At 40.3% G+C, this 21,235-nt stretch overlaps 1 protein-coding gene across 4 annotated transcripts in view; it reads left to right on the top strand.

The window, feature by feature from the left end:
- The window catches only part of LOC106053118 (uncharacterized), a 48,590-nt gene extending 28,815 nt beyond the window's left edge, over positions 1-19,775 (top strand). For all 4 annotated transcript variants that reach the window (XM_056031130.1, XM_056031129.1, XM_056031127.1 and 1 more), the window contains 8 exons: positions 837-975; positions 4,620-4,733; positions 5,926-5,977; positions 7,769-7,903; positions 11,653-11,835; positions 16,450-16,614; positions 17,326-17,472; positions 19,164-19,775. In XM_056031130.1, coding sequence (XP_055887105.1) covers positions 837-975; positions 4,620-4,733; positions 5,926-5,977; positions 7,769-7,903; positions 11,653-11,835; positions 16,450-16,614; positions 17,326-17,472; positions 19,164-19,363 — 1,135 coding nt within the window. In that variant the 3' untranslated portion in view covers positions 19,364-19,775. The remainder of the gene's footprint in view (positions 1-836; positions 976-4,619; positions 4,734-5,925; positions 5,978-7,768; positions 7,904-11,652; positions 11,836-16,449; positions 16,615-17,325; positions 17,473-19,163) is intronic.
- The last annotated feature ends 1,460 nt before the right edge of the window (positions 19,776-21,235 follow it).

Here is a 21,235-nt window from a genome sequence, read left to right as displayed (position 1 = left end):
CAGCACTTAGTTTAGTTTAGAGGCGTAGCACTTAGTTTAGTTTAGAGGCGTATCACTTAGTTTAGTTTAGAGGCGTAGCACTTAGTTTAGTTTAGAGGCGTAGCACTTAGTTTAGTTTAGAGGCGTAGCACTTAGTTTAGTTGAGAGGCGTAGCACTTAGTTTAGTTTAGAGGCGTAGCACTTAGTTTAGTTTAGAGGCGCAGCACTTAGTTTAGAGGCGCAGCACTTAGTTTAGTTTAGAGGCGTAGCACTTAGTTTAGTTTAGAGGCGCAGCACTTAGTTTAGAGGCGCAGCACTTAGTTTAGTTTAGAGGCGCAGCACTTAGTTTAGAGACGTAGCACTTTGTTTAGTTTAGAGGCGTACTCAAGTAGACGGACTTTGAATGCGACATATTTGTGACGACATGGCTAGTGGTTTTGAGATAATTGATGTTGTCTTTTAGTTGAGTTACTTGTAAACTCTTGAAAGGATAACATCATTATAGGGACTGACTCGACTGTGGCCCACTCAGTCATAAAATTAGTTGTATGTTATTTTAAGTTTGATTCTGTATCGAGTCTTCGTAACGGTATTAGCAAAGTATTGAATTCGCGCTTGTCACTACACAGTACACACAAGCATCTAGGATTCTTACCTAGGTACTGTAGAAATATATTAACTCCAATTCACACTTGCATCGTCACAGGGCTCAGTCTCTCCCCATTTCATTCCCACTCCCTCTCGCCCAACACACGAGACTTGCCTAAATAACTCTGACTTCAAAAGAGTAATGATTTGAAGCTAAAATGTGAACTTAATATAGCATATAGTGTAAATGTGTCTATACTTATTCCAAGTCGAGGTCACATCTGTCTAGTCTACGCTATCGAAGCATCAGCAGACATTCCTGATGTATCTGATAAACTATTGGGTCAGTTGGTCAAACCTGATCAACAGTGTCAACAGTGGTATGGAAATAATTCTTACTATTGCAGGGTAAGCAACAATTCGTTTACAGCCCAATTTAATCCTTTTCTGCAAAGTAGGCTTATCGCTTTCATCGTGCATCGCCTGCTTAGTCACTCTCATCGTGCATTGCCTGCTTAGTCACTCTCATCGTGCATTGCCTGTTTAGTCACTCTCATCGTGCATTGCCTGCTTAGTCACTCTCATCATGCATTGCCTGCTTAGTCACTCTCATCGTGCATTGCCTGTTTAGTCACTCTCATCATGCATTGCCTGCTTAGTCACTCTCATCATGCATTGCCTGCTTAGTCACTCTCATCATGCATTGCCTGCTTAGTCACTCTCATCATGCATTGCCTGCTTAGTCACTCTCATCGTGCATTGCCTGTTTAGTCACTCTCATCATGCATTGCCTGCTTAGTCACTCTCATCATGCATTGCCTGCTTAGTCACTCTCATCATGCATTGCCTGCTTAGTCACTTTCATCATGCATTGCCTGCTTAGTCACTTTCATCATGCATTGTCTGCTTAGTCACTCTTATCGTGCATTGCCTGCTTAGTCACTTTCATCATGCATTGCCTGCTTAGTCACTCTCATCGTGCATTGCCTGTTTAGTCACTCTCATCATGCATTGCCTGCTTAGTCACTCTCATCATGCATTGCCTGCTTAGTCACTTTCATCATGCATTGTCTGCTTAGTCACTCTCATCATGCATTGCCTGCTTAGTCACTTTCATCATGCATTGCCTGCTTAGTCACTTTCATCATGCATTGTCTGCTTAGTCACTCTTATCGTGCATTGCCTGCTTAGTCACTTTCATCATGCATTGCCTGCTTAGTCACTCTCATCGTGCATTGCCTGTTTAGTCACTCTCATCATGCATTGCCTGCTTAGTCACTCTCATCATGCATTGCCTGCTTAGTCACTCTCATCGTGCATTGCCTGCTTAGTCACTCTAATCGTGCATTGCCTGCTTAGTCACTCTCATCGTGCATTGCCTGCTTAGTCACTCTCATCGTGCATTGCCTGTTTAGTCACTCTCATCGTGCATTGCCTGCTTAGTCACTCTCATCGTGCATTGCCTGCTTAGACACTCTCATCGTGCATTGCCTGCTTAGTCACTCTCATCGTGCATTGCCTGCTTAGTCACTCTCATCGTGCATTGCCTGCTTAGTCACTCTCATCGTGCATTGCCTTCTTAGTCACTCTCATCGTGCATTGCCTGCTTAGTCACTCTCATCGTGCATTGCCTGCTTAGTCACTCTCATCATGCATTGCCTGCTTAGTCACTCTCATCATGCATTGCCTGCTTAGTCACTCTCATCATGCATTGCCTGCTTAGTCACTCTCATCGTGCATTGCCTGCTTAGTCACTCTCATCGTGCATTGCCTGTTTAGTCACTCTCATCATGCATTGCCTGCTTAGTCACTCTCATCGTGCATTGCCTGCTTAGTCACTCTCATCATGCATTGCCTGCTTAGTCACTCTCATCATGCATTGCCTGCTTAGTCACTCTCATCATGCATTGCCTGCTTAGTCACTCTCATCGTGCATTGCCTGCTTAGTCACTCTAATCGTGCATTGCCTGCTTAGTCACTCTCATCGTGCATTGCTTGCTAAGTCACTCTCATCATGCATTGCCTGCTTAGTCACTCTCATCGTGCATAGCCTGTTTAGTCACTCTCATCATGCATTGCCTGCTTAGTCACTCTCATCGTGCATTGCCTGCTTAGTCACTCTCATCATGCATTGCCTGCTTAGTCACTCTCATCATGCATTGCCTGCTTAGTCACTCTCATCGTGCATTGCCTGCTTAGTCACTTTCATCGTGCATTGCCTGCTTAGTCACTCTCATCGTGCATTGCCTGCTTAGTCACTCTCATCGTGCATTGCCTGCTTAGTCACTCTCATCGTGCATTGCTTGCTAAGTCACTCTCATCATGCATTGCCTGCTTAGTCACTCTCATCGTGCATTGCCTGCTTAGTCACTCTCATCATGCATTGCCTGCTTAGTCACTCTCATCATGCATTGCCTGCTTAGTCACTCTCATCGTGCATTGCCTGCTTAGTCACTCTCATCATGCATTGCCTGCTTAGTCACTCTCATCGTGCATTGCCTGCTTAGTCACTCTCATCGTGCATTGCCTGCTTAGTCACTCTCATCGTGCATTGCTTGCTAAGTCACTCTCATCATGCATTGCATGCTTAGTCACTCTCATCGTGCATTGCCTGCTTAGTCACTCTCATCATGCATTGCCTGCTTAGTCACTCTCATCGTGCATTGCCTGCTTAGTCACTCTCATCATGCATTGCCTGCTTAGTCACTCTCATCATGCATTGCCTGCTTATTCACTCTCATCATGCATTGCCTGCTTAGTCACTCTCATCGTGCATTGCCTGCTTAGTCACTCTAATCGTGCATTGCTTGCTAAGTCACTCTCATCATGCATTGCCTGCTTAGTCACTCTCATCGTGCATTGCCTGCTTAGTCACTCTAATCGTGCATTGCCTGCTTAGTCACTCTCATCGTGCATTGCTTGCTAAGTCACTCTCATCATGCATTGCCTGCTTAGTCACTCTCATCGTGCATTGCCTGCTTAGTCACTCTCATCGTGCATTGCCTGCTTAGTCACTCTCATCGTGCATTGGCTCTTTAGTCAGTCATCATACATTGCCTGCTTAGTCACTCTCATCATGCATTGTCTGCTTAGTCACTCTCATCGTGCATTGGCTCTTTAGTCAGTCATCATACATTGCCTGCTTAGTCACTCTCATCATGCATTGTCTGTTTAGTCACTCATCATACATTGCCTGCTTAGTCACTCATCATACATTGCCTGCTTAGTCACTTTCATCATACATTGCCTGTTTAGTCACTCATCATACATTGCCTGCTTAGTCACTCTCATCATGCATTGCCTGCTTAGTCACTCTCATCATGCATTGTCTGCTTAGTCACTTTCATCACGCATTGTCTGCTTAGTCACTTTCATCACGCATTGTCTGCTTAGTCACTTTCATCATGCATTGTCTGCTTAGTCACTTTCATCACGCATTGTCTGCTTAGTCACTTTCATCACGCATTGTCTGCTTAGTCACTTTCATCATGCATTGTCTGCTTAGTCACTTTCATCATGCATTGCCTGCTTAGTCACTCTCATCGTGCATTGCCTGCTTAGTCACTCTCATCATGCATTGCCTGCTTAGTCCCTCGCATTATGCATTGCCTTCTTAGTCACTTTCATTCTTTGCTTAGTCACGTTTTCATCATTGATTGTCATCATGTTAAATACTGAGACCTTCGTTCATCCACCTTATTCACTGTTGTTTCCGGCTGTTGACTTGTAGCATCAAACTGCTGGTAGACAACTAAACCGATGTAGGCGTAATGTATCTTCACTAATAAAACTTCAAATAACTTCCTTGTGAACAAAACTAAATAGAACTTTATTTATAATTTAGAAAAAAAATCAAGTTTGTATGACTATGAGATAAAATAAATGTATAGGACTCATGTAGAAGTTATTTCTATTAATCGATATCAAACAAAACCAGACAGACAGAAAGACAAACAGACAGAGAGTGTTGATTTAAGCTTTGTAAAAATGCAATAAGCATCTGTATAAAGTATAAATATAATTGTGAACAGTTTTTTTTTGTGTTAAATCAGGGTTTCGAAGAAAACATCACTGCTATCTGCCACACAATGTTCTGTGCAGATATGTTAAAAGGGTTTTGTGTGCCGCAGGCAGCACTCACCGGAACCTCTTGTGGCAATGGAAAGGTAAGCTTTGTCCCAAGAACAAAGTTTCTCAACCACGGGGATGCATTTGGGTTACTGGTTGGCGTGGAAACGCTAAGGCCATACCGTAACAGTAGAAGAAATATCACTAGAAATCTAAGCCAAAACAAACTTTTCTTTTACTGAGTGAAAAAAAAAAAGTTAATTTGTGAAAGGGCAGATAAATCGAGGAGAGTGTTAGAAACAAAGGGACGTTATTTATAAAATTTTCAAACGTTTAATGACAATATGTATGTATGAAGGTTTGTTGTGGGCTTTCTGTAACTTAGTGTGTCACTGGTAGGGGCCACAGCTACCTTTAATGTAATGTACTTTACACCAACGTCCTTCAAATAAATCTGTCACAGAAGCAGACATTTCTTATAGAAACTAGCAAAGGTTAAAACAGTTTGTCTATTTTCGATGGTCGGGACACGTAGTCCTTATGTCAGACAATCGCCTTCCCAAACGACTTATGTACGGGGAGTTGTGTGCAGGAAAGTGCTCCCAGGGAGGTCAATACAAGCTATAAAGACACCCTTAAGAGCTCCTTCAAGTAGTATGATATTGACATTCTGTTAACGTGTGTTGACGTAGTATTATAATATTACACTGTTGACGTAGTATTATACTATTACACATGAGACTGGTTACTATTAATGTGTCGCGAATGCTGTAGAATGCTGGGTTCGTGCTTCTTGGAGTGACACGTGACAAACATAGACTGACTTAAATCCACTTTGGCAGACAAAATATAAAGTTTATTTGATGACAATTATAATACTGCACTCCTTGGCAATAACATAATCACATCCGCATAACAGCGGTATCACGTATATTCAACCTGTTAAATTCTCAGAATAGACTACACGTTACGTACGCATCACTATGGGTAACAAATACTAGACAGGGGCGTGGCTAGAAATTTATAATCCTTTGGGGGCCCGTGCATTTTGAGTAATATTTAATTTTAAATTTAAAAGCACCCCTTAAGTGGGGGCCCGGGGGGATTTTCAAATTTCCCCGTCCCCCCCCCTACCTTAGCTACGCCACTGTCACTAGATGTTGATGAAATATGTTTTTTTTAGTTATAAATGATAGTAGTAAATCTGTTTTTTTTTTTTATATAATCTTGCAACAAAATAAGTAGCCTAATTTATTTAGATTATTTCTTTTATTCCTGTATTTGTTTCAGATATGTATAAATGGACAATGTGTCAGCGACCCATACGCCCCTCAACTTGATGGTGTGTAGCTTATAGATCTGAAATATTTATATTCTTTTTCACCAATAAAGATCTGAATATTGAATCTTTAAATCATAGTCCAAATATTTTTAAAACTATGCATATAACTTAAAGAGTCCACTGTAAAACAGATAGCCATTTTACTTCCATCTTTGTACCTTTATGTATTGTATTAAGCTTTGTTGATTTTCCCATGAATGCCAATTCTGTTTAAAAGTATCATTTAAGTTTAGTAATGTGCTAGTCTAAGGTTGTCTATTCCGTGCGACAGGGATTGGTCTCAAGTGTAAAATTGATAGGTCCAGATATTATATGTAAAGTGTTAAATATATCTTGGGGGATGTAAACTATAACTTGTGTTGCCTGTAAGTAAAGCCGGCTCTGGTATAGATGTATAATAGGTCCTAACCCTGTATAATAGGTCCATCAAATCATTTGCAGGATATAAAGATGACGCCTCTTTTAACAAATTCCTTCAGTAGTTTTTTTTTTATATTTAAGGCTGTTTATATCATTGCTGTTCATGATAAATCAGTACATTAAAAGCTATTTATATCAAGGCCTTTGTTTTAAGGCTATTCATGTCAAAACTTGTCATTGCAAAGCTGTTCGTGTTAAGGCTGTTTATCTTAACATTGATCATGTCTAGGCTGTTCATAATAGATATTAAGGCTGTTTTTGTCAATGCTGTTCATTTTAAGTCTGTTTATTTCAAGGCTATTTATGTCAAGGCTGTTCATGTCAAAGCTATTTATGTCAATATTGTTCATGTCAAAGTTGTTGCTGTCAAGGCTCTTTAAGGCTTTTATGTTTAAACTTTTCAATTAAATGTCAATGCTGTTCATATAAAGGCGTCGAGGTTGCTTATGTTATCTCAACGCTGCTCATGTCAAGGCTGTATTTGTCAATTTTTATTTTAAACAATGTTTTCGTTGATCAGCGCGCAGTCGCGGCACAGAGGACAAACGAGAGAAATAAAGTCTCGAGCTAGTCATCTCATCTCTGCCTGTGGTCCCTTCTGGGGGTATAGGCCACCAACCGGCTTCCTCCAGGCATCTCGGTTCTGGGCGAGTCTCTCCGACTGTCCCCGCGTCTTGCCCATCTGTTTGGCATCTGCTTCCCAATCGCGGCGCCTTGTATTCCTGGGCCGTCCACTCTTCCTCTTTCCTTGGGGGTTCCAGGTTAGGGCCTGCCTTGTTATGTTGGATGCAGGCTTACGAAGGGTGTAACTGTAACCTATCCATCTCCGGCGTCTCTGAAGGATATCTACTTCAATGGGCTGCTGCTTTGTTCTTTGCCACAGTTCCTCATTTGTTCTGAAAATTTGTTCCACGCGTATGTCTGAATATGCTGAGTATCTATAAATGTCTCCTAGTCTGATATGATTAACTGGCATGCTTCGTCCTTACATTGCCAGACTTTTTTTTCATCCTTTGTAAGCCTATGTCCTCATTTCTGTTTCCATTGGTGAGCATGTCTGGTTGACTCTCTAAACTATTTGTTAAAGTTTATACAAAAAAATATGTACACTATAATAAAAATAATAATTTAAGTTATAATTTAAAAGAAATTTATTTACAGTGAATGTAATGTTACTTTATAAAACTAATTTATTTGATTTCATTGACTAGAGATTAATGATATACTATGTTTGCTTGGCTATATGGCTCCAAAGACTCCATTCCAAGTTTACCTGGTATATGCTGTCTATACTAGGTTTATCTCATATATAGATAAGTGACAAATGTAAGTCTATTTTTAAAAAATGCTTGCTAATTTTATTCTCTTTAGAAAACTGTGTATTTGGAGACACACCGGATGAAACCTGCTATTCGCATGTCAATGAATTTATTGGCTACTGTTACATACCATATAACTATCGACAATGTTGTGACTCATGCAACAATGTGTCTAGACCTGTTAGAGGTACATACTATATACACAACTTATTTTTTAAATAGCTTTTATATGCGCAACTTTCATGCTTATAGCATGCTCAGAGCACTATGGTCCAATCTCATTTGTGGACCAGTGGAGGGGGGGGTACCTGGGAGAAGGTTTTTCATGCTGACTTTAGGCACTCAGTATGCACAACTCAGTTCGAGTTGGGTGTCGAACCTCGAGCCCCCTGATAGGTAGCGAAGCCAATTCTAAGCGTACGTAGCCTCTCGACCACACTTACTTACTTAGATCCTCCCGCGCCTTTTGACGCATTGGGCGGCAAGCTGTCTCCACAAAGATCTGTTACTGACAATGTATGAAGCCTCTTTTGTAATACATAATATAAAACAACCCGTGTCTAGTAACCTTCACCCTAAATACATAGACATAATAAACAGTAATAAGGGCGAGTTTATTTTTATTAAAATTATCCAATAGAATAAAATGGCTTTACCGAAGAAGTTATTTTTTTATCGTTTCTTTCTGCCGACCCCTACGATTGTCTCGTGGACCACAGTTTGAGAACAACAGCTTTGCACCTACAAAATAAAAATGAACAAACTTGCTGTAATGAACAGTCATTACGAATTTCGAGTATGTATGTGTGTCTGTGCGCGCAAAGACAATAAGAAACAAAATTCACTCCCACCCCCAAACCACCCCCCTCGAAAAAAAATCCTGGCAACGCCCATACTTTTCAAACCAAACCATAACTACTATCCATCCATCCCAGTGGGGCTACAACCCATGGAGGGCACAACCTTCCATTCAAATCTCTCTTGAGTTTTTCATGCTCATCTGCCTCTACATCATCAATCCATAATAATCCATCGTGGTTCGATGATGACCACTTTTGTCATCCAGGGGGCTGAAGGATTTGCACTAGGGTTTTGTGCCCCCTCATGTGGCTGGTGAGACCTATGTCAGCCCGGAATGTTCGGCTGCACACTCGGCAGGTTATTCCAGCTGGAGCTAGTGTCATTTGCCTTGCTTTTCTTCTCTGGTGCTTTTCTTCTGTTAGCGCTGTTCTCTTTTCCTCAGCAACCTGTGCGCCAGTTTTCACAGATCGACGCCATGATGCTCTGTCATGTGCCTCTCCCAGATGGCTGGGTCTATGCTGAACGCCTTCAGAGAAGCTTTGAGCGTGTCCCTGAAGCGTTTTCTTTGACCGCCTTGCAAGCGTTTTCCTTCCCTTAATTGGTCATACAGGAGTCGTTTAGAGATGCGGTGGTCTTCCATTCTGCAGACGTGTCCTGCCCATCGCAGCTGGGACTGCATCAGGATTGTGTGGATGCATCAATGCATAGTAAATGTGTTCTGCCTACCTCGTTAAACAGCCCTTGGCAAATTATAATAATTGTAACAATCCGAATTGCTATTTTACCAGCTACACTTCAATAGGATCTAGATCTACATTGGAAATTACTACGATTCTCCGACTCACATCTGCTCTCAAGACCAAGAGGAAGTAACACCACAACTCCTGTACAGTTATATTTATTCTTATAGTGTCTCATTCACTCGTGGAGCGACTATGGAAATAAAAAGAATGCCTGAGCATTAGCTGAGGTCGTCCTGCGGGAGGTTTGGACTAGGAAGTAATTATCTTCAACTCTGTAGGAAAATCCGAAACATGTAAAACATTTTACAAATAAAAAAGATATTTGATACGAAAATGAGCCAAACATTGAGATAATGTTTAAATTAGAGCTTTTTTTAGTTGGCATCAGCGAAAATCAATTTGTCGTCCTTGACATTGTTTAGTTTATCGTGAAAATGTTTACTAATTATACTTTGACATTAGATGTATCATTCAATACAACATGGCCATTACCAGCTTTCTTCATCATCCATTTTGTCTTGTTAATTAGCGACTTCTAGGTTACACCGATAACTCAATTATCACAAAATCATAAAATACTCCGAAAGACACAAAGATAAAGGCACATTCCTCGGCCCATATGCTAGGACAAATTTGTACAAATACTCCTTCTTCCCTAGTGCTATTAGAGCATGGAATGGGTTGCCTGAGCTAGCCAGGAAAACCAGTGACTTGGCAGAATTTAAGTCATTGGTTAATATGCATGACTAAATGCATGACGCGTAGGACGTAATCATCTTCTTTTTTTGAAGTAACGTCTGTGTTATATAAGATAAGATCACTCTAGCAGTAACTACTTACAATATATATACAGTTATGTCCCTTTAAAAAATATGAACTACGGATATGTTATCAATACCAAAACAGGACCGGACTGACTGTATTGTATTCGGGCCGGCATTGAATGGACCGGTGGGGCCGCCGCCAAATGGGCCACTTTGATGAGTCCGTGAAATATTTTCTCATCATGTTGATGGCTATTGATAAAGACTTTTCTCAAGAGATTGATTTGGAAACAATCCTAAAGGAAGTGTCAGTAGCTAGTTTGTTGATTTATACTGAAGAAAGAACTTTTAAGGTCTTCCTTTGCAAGTGTTCTGTTTGACTCTTTTAGTCATTTTAAATAATTCCAAAATCACGTAACCAAGTGTTTTTTTATTGAGTTTAATTAAGATTGCGATTGTAGTGTAGATTTTGATTACATGTAGCCTCTAAGTCTTTCTGTAAGTAGAAATTTTAGAGTTCATGTGACCTCTAAGTCTTTCTGTAAGTAAAATTTTAGATTTCGTGTAGCCTCAAAGTCTTTCTGTAAGTAAAATTTTAGATTTCATGTAGCCTCTAAGTCTTTCTGTGAGTAGAAATTTTAGATTTCATGTGACCTCTATGTCTATCTGTAAGTAGAAATTTTAGAGTTCATGTGACCTCTAAGCCTTTCTGTAAGTAAAATTTTAGATTTCATGTAGCCTCTAAGTCTTTCTGTAGGTTATGATTTCATATGACCCCTATGTCTATCTGTAAGTAGAAATTTTAGATTTCATGTGACCTCTATGACTATCTGTAAGTCGAAATTTTAGATTTCATGTGACCTCTATGTCTATCTGTTAGTAAAAAATAAAACACGTTTCGTCAACCAGGCGCGTCTTTTGGCGCCCTGTACGCCCCTGTACCAAACGATGTTATTTACAAGTCTTAAATTAGCTCACCCTGTCTGGTACAAAGTTTGAACATGTTATATCTCTCACACACATTTACCTATATCAAACCTAATGCCCAATTGGGGATGACAATTTTGATTCTGCAAAATTAAGCAAAGACACCCATGTTTTTATTTGCTTTTTTAAAATACACAGAGAATCAATAGTTCATTTTTTTTTACACCAGATACACGAACGATTTCTGTTTTAAAATACTCCATATAATCATCTTATCTTATCTTATATAATACAGACGTTACTTCAAAAAAGAAGATGATTACGTCCTACGCGTCATGCATTTAGTCATGCAAATTAACCAATGACTTAAATTCTGCCAAGTCACTGGTTTTCCTGGCTAGCTCAGGCAACCCATTCCATGCTCTAATAGCACTAGGGAAGAAGGAGTATTTATACAAATTTGTCCTAGCATATGGGACGAGGACTGTGCCTTTATCTTTGTGTCTTTCAGAGTATTTTATTAAATTTTGTTTTTGTATTTGAAGATTATGGTTCAGTGTTTTATGTATGATTGCTACTTTACTTTTGAGCCTTCTGTCCTGAAGGCTTTCTAAATTTAGTGATTTTACTAAAGGTGTTACTCTGGTCAAATGTGAATATTCGTTTGTTACGAATCATAATTTGAGATTGTGCCGTTTTAGGCTGTGAGTACGGAGACAGAATCATGTCTTGTACACAAGATCACTGCTTGAATTCCAAAGAGGATTGCTGTGGCACGTGTAACTATGGCACCCCCTTTACCCCAACGTACAGCACCAGAAGAAGCACACCTAAAAGAGTAGCCACGACAGCCAATCCACGTATGATATTCACTTCAATTAAAGGTAGAGAACTTTTGATAATATTTAAATGTGACCTACGAGGTCATGGTTGTTAACATTTAGTATTCACAGGCGCTCATATGCAATGGACCCCATTCACGAAAACGAACGGTCACGTGATTATATTGATAAAACAACGAAGAAAAAAAATCGGTCACGTGATAACCATTGATTAAAATTATATCGTAATTTGTATACAGGAGAAAGGGAAACACGCGGCTCAATGTTCTTTATTTACAGTTTGGTCAAAGAGGTCCATTCTCGATAGAGATGAGTGTCACAGCTTTCCTATCGTATTTATAATTATATAGAATCTACCTTAGGTCTCGATACGTCTAGGTGTCCCTGGTTCAGTTCTAGTTAACGAAATAGAACAATGAAACCACTAGATCAAAACACATAAACTTTAATAAACTTTTACTGCATATCACACACGCTGGTCTCTGTCTGACAACAAAACACACTTCCGGTCATTCGCGCAGATTGTTAAAAATAGATTATACATACATACACACATTCATCCGTGACAATGAGAATGTTGGGTAAGCTTTGATGTGCTCCATTAATGACCTCTTCATATATGTGCGGGTTCTCAACTGCTGCTCGGCTTTGCAGGCGTTTAAAAATACTTCATTTAGACTTTGAAGCACTTTAAACATGTTTATTTACAAGAGGAAAATGTAGCAAAGCCTGTATTTAGTGTCCTTATAGCAGGGGTTCTCAACCTGTGGGTCGCGACCCCTTTGGGGGTCGATTGACCATTTGCCAGGGGTCGCCTAAGACCATCGAAAATATGGATTGTTATTGTCTACCCTACCATTCTGTATTTGTGTATTGGGGGGGGAGGATCGCGGCAGAGTGGGGGATTGTAAAAAAGGGGTCGCCGAGTTTAAAAGGTTGAGAACCGCTGCCTTATAGTCACTCTTTAAATCGTCTCTAACTTGTCATTATTTCCTGTCTACTTCTAGCTACATTTTTTAGTTTTGAGACTCGTAGTCAAGTATTTCTTAATTCTTCTTATATCCTTAAAGCTTTTTAATTTATTTTTTTTATTTCACTCGGTTTGAGGATGGAACAGAGACCCAACAATCCAACAAGTTCCGCCTCACCCAGCGGTTCTCAAACTTTTATGCTCGGCGACCCCTTTTTACAATCCCCCACTCTGCCGCGACCCCCCCCCCCCACACACACGCATACAGCAATGGAAGAATAGACAATACCAATCCATATTTTCGATGGTCTTAGGCGACCCCTGGCAAATCGTCAATCGACCCCCAAGGGGGTCGCGACCCACAGGTTGAGAACCCCTGGCCTCACCGCTCCACGCAAATGTCCCGTAACTGGAGTGGTGGTCTGTAAATGAATGTTGAATGGCGTAATGTTGAAGAGTGCGAATGTCATGAAATGCTTGGTACTTGCTTCCTGGGGCACTCTTAACACGTGACAATTATATACACTACAAACTGACTCAAGTCCGTTTCAGCAGACAAATATAAAGTTTATTTTACAACATAATAATAATACCGCACTCCTTGTTAGTGCTACAAGTCAAGAAATAATAAACATTCCTATCCGCATAACAGCGGTATCAAATGTATCCAACATATGCTAGAGTCTCTAGATTACAAATCACGTCCGCATCTCAGCGGGTAACACTGTGCAGAAATATAGATTAACTAATACATGTCTCAAAAGGAACACTGGCAGCAACTGCCCACAAGTTACTTTCTAACTGAAAATACTGCTCGACTTTTCTAAGTCGCTACTGTCCATCCCGGACCAAAATATACTAGACTGCCTCCCACAGAGGATAACACTTTACTTGACCACCCGGTCCAAAGTATCCCACTTGACTTAACTGACTTGACTTAACTAACTTGACTTAACTGACTTGACTGACGACGGAACTCAAAGTCAACTTTATTCATTCTACTTCCTGTTTTCTACATCAGGAATTCCACGTGTCTTTTAACCCCTTAACATGACGTAAACTTTAGATCATGCAATGTCAACAACTAAGACTGTGACATGGTCCTCACACTGTATTGTATAAAAAGAAAGTTCCGTGGTTAGCGAGTACGGGAACAGACGAGAGCCACGTATAGGGCATGATCCAATCGTAGTTATGATCGCTGCCATCATGAAACCTTCAGACAGAACTTTGGTAAAGAGCTTCCAGTCCATGCCTGGTCGTAGACTAATTCCTTTCTAATGAATAATCTGGATAATTGCGCCTACGGCACCAATTACCTACAGGACAGGTGAATTGTTGGTCTGCAATCGATAAAAAAGAAAAAAACCGCTACCATTATCGATATCGCCGTACCACTGTCTCATAATTTACGAAAAACTGAGATAGAAAAACAAAGAAAATATGGGAACCTAGGCTTGGAGATTAAGCGTCTATGGAAATTGTCCAAAATAACAATATACCCCATTGTTATATCAACCGAGGGGATAATAACAACTGACTTCACAGACACCTTCAAGGCCCTTAACATTCCTAGGAACATCCTCGTTGCCTGTCAGAGGGCGGTACTGCTGCAGACCTGCCACATCACCAGAAAATTCCTCAGTGGAAACTGTTAAGGGGACTACGATGAATTTTGTTTCTCTTTAGCGAAACTCGACCCTGGCAGCGCCAATGAATGACTACTCGTTCATTTCTAACGTAATAATAATAATAATCTTTATTGTCCGTATGGAAATTTGTCTTACAATTAGTGCATTACACCAAACAAAAAACATTATAACTATAAGAAACCAAAGTGTACATTCACACCAGACTCACTCATAATTTACATGTGACAAAGTTTATACCAGATTGTTCTTATTTAATGATTTGATTGCCAGGGGAACAAAAGATTTCTAACCAAATAACCAAAGTTGAACAAATCTAGATCTAGTAAAACGTCGTTTAATATTGTCACTATCCTATCGTTTAATACTGTAATTATCCTCTCGTTTAATATTTAAAATGACAACACTTAGTCTCAAAGATTAGGCTGTCATATTTTTTTACAAGGCTTAAATCAGCTCACTCTGTCTAGTACAAAGTTTGAACATGTTATATCTCTCACGCCCATTTTCGGATCCAGTTGAAAATTTGCACAATTATTCATTGGCGAAGACAATACATGAACCGATTTAATATATATATATATATATATATATATATATATATATATATATATATATATATATATATATATAGTAAAAAAAAGTAAAGTTCCCCTTTCAGACCATGTGGTCTATAGGGCAGATGATGTAAAGGTCATCTGATTCTGTGGCCTACGATTAACGAGGGTGTCATGTGGCCAGCACAACGACCAACCGCCTTTACTTTTCCCCAACTAATGTCAGGTACCCATTAGAGCTGGGTGGACTCAGAGGCGCCCAAGGATCCCGAAATAAAAATCCTAGTCTTCTCCAGGATTCGAACCCGGGACTCCCGGTTCAGTAGCCAAGCGCTTTACCGCTCAGCCACCGCGACTCATATTTATATAAATCTGTCTATTAATTACTGGTAATTAATAATTTTGTCAGATATAGAAAAAAGGGAGTAACTTCTACATTGTTGCATTGTATGGAGTTATTCCTCTTTGTTAAGCTTTGTTTCTTTAATAAAGTATTTAGATATTTTGCTTGCTTCACTTTGCAGCTTTCCTTTGATTGTGAGGTAGAGGTGCTACAAGTTTAATGACCATTGCAAGCTTTTTCGTTTTGCTCTCTATCTCTCTGTGGCATTTTACGTCTCGAGTTACGATTTCTTCCCTTGGCAACTTCCCAATCCTTCATACACAACTGCGGTTACAGGTTGGGGGATCGGTAATCCCCAGACCCTGTAGCACTTGCACCCTTCTTTCTACTTGTAGTATGTACGACCCTACCTTTATGCCACAGTCAAATTCTTGCTATACAACAAGAAATGTGGCAAATATTTGGCTGTGTTGACAATTTAGTTTCTTTTTGTGTATGGGAATCTGAGTTCTGCGTTTAATCTTTTTTTTTTTTGACATAGTAAAAGTAAGTAAAGTTCCCCTTTCAGACCTTGTGGTCTTTAGGGCAGATGATGTAAAGGTTATCTGTTTCTGTAGCCTACGGTTAACGAGGGTGTCATGTAACCAGCACAACAACCAACCACATTTACTTTCCCCCAACTAATGTCAGGTACTCATTAGAACTGGGTGGACTCAGAAGCGCCCAAAGATCTCGAAATAAAAATCCCAGTCTTCACCAGGATGATTCGAACCCAGAACATGTTTATCTTTAAATACTTTTATGTCTACAGATTTTAGCCTACTTTTAGTTACATTCCCCAGGCCTCATTTAGCGTAATTATTATTGGTTGCTAAGCTTTTTAATATGCGTCTTTATATCTAAATCTACACTTTGCAAAAGCCGCTCATATTTTGGAGATCAGTTCACTTAAGACTATTTTGTGTTAATTGTTTTTTATTTTTTGTTTGTTTTGTAGCTGATGAAGGCCTCGTGGCCCAAACGTCCTTTGTTTTACTTGGTCCGGCAGGGTTACATATATGCATGTTTCTCGTATTTTCTATATTCTGGAGTAGTCGGGATATAGTCTTGTAATGTATATTTTTGTATGCTGTACAGAATGTGAACCAGGAGATCAGAATTTGAGACCTGAACTGTGTACTAACATTAGCGTCTGCCTGATTCAGCCAACACAGTGCTGTAACTATTGCTCGTCACTGTACTCGTCTGCAACTACAAATACCACGTCAGCAAGACCATTGATACCACCCACTTCACCCAAAAGTAGGCAATGTATTTGTAGTAAATGTGACGTTTAAAAAACAAAACACGTAACCTATGTGTTAATTTTGCGCAAATATGTTTTGCATTATCTTGTGGAAATGTGAAAATGGAAAATCGGTAAAATTTAGGAAACGTGCATTTGCTTTCATTGCACTGAACTATGTAAACCATATTAGACCATTTACTAGATAGTTAAAATCATGGTTGTTCATATTTGATACTGGTCGATATCTCAATCCTTTTCTCTACGGAATGTGAACCGGGAGCTTTAGACCAGAACAATGTCTTTGCCCTAGTGTCTGCAAGACACAGCCGTTACTGTGCTGTAACTATTGCTCGTTTTATTTCAATGTTTCAACAAATACCACACCAACGATACCATTTACTACAACCACTTCACCCAACGGTAAGACATGTATTTGTTGAAAATTCGATACTTAAACACTTATTACATTTCTGGATTTTTTGTATGTCTACGGTCTTATGTCTCTGAATAAAGAAAAGTTGTTTTCGCTTCATATATTTGTGACGGCATAATACACGAAATTCAAGGCACTGAGCCCTGTTTGCTCCCTGCCTCCACTAATCACTTTACGCACTCTTTCTCATTAGTTGCTACACATTAGTAAACATGGTTTTGTATGACAAGCCACAAATCAAAGAGTAATTCTTGATGATATAGTAGGTTTTTTTTTTTTAAATTGTCTACAGAATGTGAACCAGGAGATTTAGACTTGAGACCAGAACTGTGCACTAACACTAGTGTCTGCCTGACAAATCGTTCACAGTGCTGTGACTATTGCTCATTACATTACAATTCTTCAACCACAAGTACCACACAAGTAACGTCACCCAATGGTAGGGCATTTTGTAACAACATTGGTGTAATCCATTTAACATTTTTTGAATGTGCATTCGGTTTTGAAGATGGCCTACATCCTATCCCAAGCCTCCCGCAGAACGACCGGGGGGGAGGGTGGTAGCGGGCAGAGTTTGAACCCGTGACCACCGAACAACAGTCTAGAGCGCACACCAAACGACCAGACAGCTATTCATGTTTTATTGCATGTATTAAAAGTGACGTGTGGCCAAAAAGACAATTCAATTTTCTTATTTTGGCATTTTTCTGAATATTTGAAATGGCTATGGTCTTATTGTCCAGATTTGGCAAAGTAGATCATTCGATTGACTAACTTTGGCTTTTTTTTTTTTACCATTACATATCCCTCAGTCTGTTAGAAAGTTGAGTCATCAAGCAAGACTCGTCGACCGTCTTTCTCCACTCCTCCCTTTTTTTTTTCGCCTTGTTTAGAACCTCTTTCAGTGGCAGGCCCGTCCATTCTTTTATGTTGTCCTCCCTTCACTCTGTTTTTTTTTCCTGGTACTGTTCCCTGAAGGAAGGTCTTTGCGAGTCCCGAAGATCTTGTAATATGGCCATAGATTTTAAGTTAGCAGGTCATCATGGGGTCCAATCTCTGCAGTAACCCTGTCTCTAATGTCTTGGTTTGTGATGCGGTCTTTGAAAGTAATACCAAGGATCCTTCTGTAGCATCTCAATTCCATTGCTAGGATCCTCCTCTCTAGCTCTGCAGTCAGCGTCCAAGACTCGCAAGCATATAAGAATGTGGCCATGACCAGGGAGCGCATCAGTCTGATTTTGGTGCCGAGGGCTATAAGCCTTTGTCTTTCCATATTATTTTCAGTTTTGAAAGGGCTGCTGTGGACTGTGCTATTCGGGTCAATAGTTCAGGTTTCGTTCCCTCATCTAAGGACAATAACTCCGAGGTATTTCAAGCTGCTAACACTAGTCAGCTTTTCATCTCCAATGCTGATGCCCCTTTAAAGCCCTGTTGACTTTTTGTCATAATTTGTTTGTTTTTTTCGGCATTTATTTGCATACCATATGCTGCGGAAGTCTTGTCAATGCGCATCACCAGGTCAGCTAGTTCTTCTTCTTTGGCTTAGTTCTTGGAATTGGGAACAACTATCATGGATATTAATCAATGACTTTAACTCTGCCAAGTCGTTGGTTTTCCTGGTTAATTCATGTAACCCAATCCATTCTCTAATGGCACTGACATAAGTTTTTTGAAGTAACGTCTATAAGATAAGAAAACTGTGTTTACAGTAAGAGGTTTTAGTGATGTTTATATAATAATAACAAAGCTTGTCTTCAAATCCCGAAAATTAATGATGAGTGCAGTGTCTCACGTGGCTACGCAGTCCCACCTGCAACCTAAATATTTTGCCACAACCAGCGCTGACATAACCATTGAGAGAGATGAAATGCCGCGTTTTTTTTTATTGAACTTAAAAGAAAGAAATTTCTTCTTTATTTTTTAAACCCATGTATTGGAAATGTTTGTTGGTATTCTGTCCAGTCTGTAGTATTGTTTCCTTTTTCATTTAGGCCACACCAATTCTCTTTATTGGCTGCTTGGATTTTTGTGTGTCTGTGAGAGATATCAACATGTATCTGAATTTGATATAAGTTGTATTAGAAGTTGTCGAGACATAGTAATATATAAGTATCTGTTTACTTTCAACAGAGTGTGTACTAGGAGAACCAGATTTAAGTCCACAGCTGTGTACTAGCCCAAGTATCTGCCAGACACAGCCACTGATGTGCTGTAATTATTGCTCGCTACCTGACAATTCTGCAAGCACTGTCTCGTTATACGATATTTGGATATTTCGTTGTTTTTGCATTGCATTTTATTTTGTATCAAAACAAATGTCTATTAGATAAAGTAGGAGTCCACTGATATCTCCTTTATACAATGTTTATCAAATGCTTTACATGTCTCGGGTGTTTCTCCAGCGCTAAAGGTAATCTACTTCCTCGTCCAAACTTCCTGCAGGAGACGGGGGGGGGGGGGGCAGTGGGCAGGCATGAACCCGGGACCATCTAAACAGCGGAACGACAGTCCAGCGCGAATACTGCACTACCAGGCAGCCATCAGTTCATACAAAAAGATATTTTTTTAATTTTCTGTCTCTTTCTTAGCTTTAAACCATTTTAAGCCTTGTATACACATCGATATCAATAATCAATCATAATGAAGCAATTATTGGTGTACTGTGCATGAAATAAATGTGTGTTCATTGGTTCAAAACATGTCAGCTGATAATGTATTTTGACCAATCAGCACGAAGAAGAACACTTGTTTTGTTTTTTTATTTGTTTTGCTTGCTTTATCGTTCGTACAGAATTGAAAACGATTATATCCTAGTGTAAACCTTCTGCAGGACGGTGGGACCATCGAGGCGACTGTCCAAAGAGGTTACCATACGACCAAGCAGATAACAAATCACTACAATCTCTCGTCTCCCATTTTCGCTATAGGAGTACTGTGACAGTTCGTGTAACCAAATCCCTCCACTTTTTTTAAAAAACAAAAGCTGTTCTTAGCAGAATATCAAGAGTCCATTCTTTTATGTTGTTCAGCCAGCGTTTCTTTGGATGACCCTTTCTTCGTGCTCCCTCCACTGTAGTATACCTTTTGACAGTGAGTCATGTCTTACAGGGATGGAAGTTGGCAGTGATGACAGTTGAAAGCATCTACAGGACACAGGGGATGGAAGTTGGCAGTGATGACAGTTGAAAGCATCTACAGGACACAGGGGATGGAAGTTGGCAGTGATGACAGTTGAAAGCATCTACAGGACACAGGGGATGGAAGTTGGCAGTGATGACAGTTGAAAGCATCTACAGGACACAGGGGGTGGAAGTTGGCAGTGATGACAGTTGAAAGCATCATCAGGACACAGGGAATGAAAGTTGGCAGTGATGACAGTTGAAAGCATCAACAGGACACAGGGGATGGAAGTTGGCAGTGATGACAGTTGAAAGCATCAACAGGACACAGGGGATGGAAGTTGGCAGTGATGACAGTTGAAAGCATCTACAGGACACAGGGGATGGGAGTTGGCAGTGATGACAGTTGAAAGCATCAACAGGACACAGGGGATGGAAGTTGGCAGTGATGACAGTTGAAAGCATCAACAGGACACAGGGGATGGAAGTTGGCAGTGATGACAGTTGAAAGCATCTACAGGACACAGGGGATGGAAGTTGGCAGTGATGACAGTTGAAAGCATCAACAGGACACAGGGGATGGAAGTTGGCAGTGATGACAGTTGAAAGCATCAACAGGACACAGGGGATGGAAGTTGGCAGTGATGACAGTTGAAAGCATCTACAGGACACAGGGGATGGAAGTTGGCAGTGATGACAGTTGAAAGCATCTACAGGACACATGGGGTGGAAGTTGGCAGTGATGACAGTTGAAAGCATCTACAGGACACAGGGGGTGGAAGTTGGCAGTGATGACAGTTGAAAGCATCAACAGGACGCAGGGGATGGAAGTTGGCAGTGATGACAGTTGAAAGCATCTACAGGACACAGGGGATGGGAGTTGGCAGTGATGACAGTTGAAAGCATCTACAGGACACAGGGGATGGAAGTTGGCAGTGATGACAGTTGAAAGCATCTACAGGACACAGGGGATGGGAGTTGGCAGTGATGACAGTTGAAAGCATCTACAGGACACAGGGGATGGGAGTTGGCAGTGATGACAGTTGAAAGCATCTACAGGACACAGGGGATGGAAGTTGGCAG

Source organism: Biomphalaria glabrata, chromosome 5 (assembly GCF_947242115.1).
Source record: "Biomphalaria glabrata chromosome 5, xgBioGlab47.1, whole genome shotgun sequence".
In the NCBI taxonomy this organism is placed as follows: Eukaryota; Metazoa; Mollusca; class Gastropoda; family Planorbidae; genus Biomphalaria; species Biomphalaria glabrata.
Note: the sequence above shows the minus strand (reverse complement) of the source record. Positions and strands in the feature narration are given on the sequence as shown.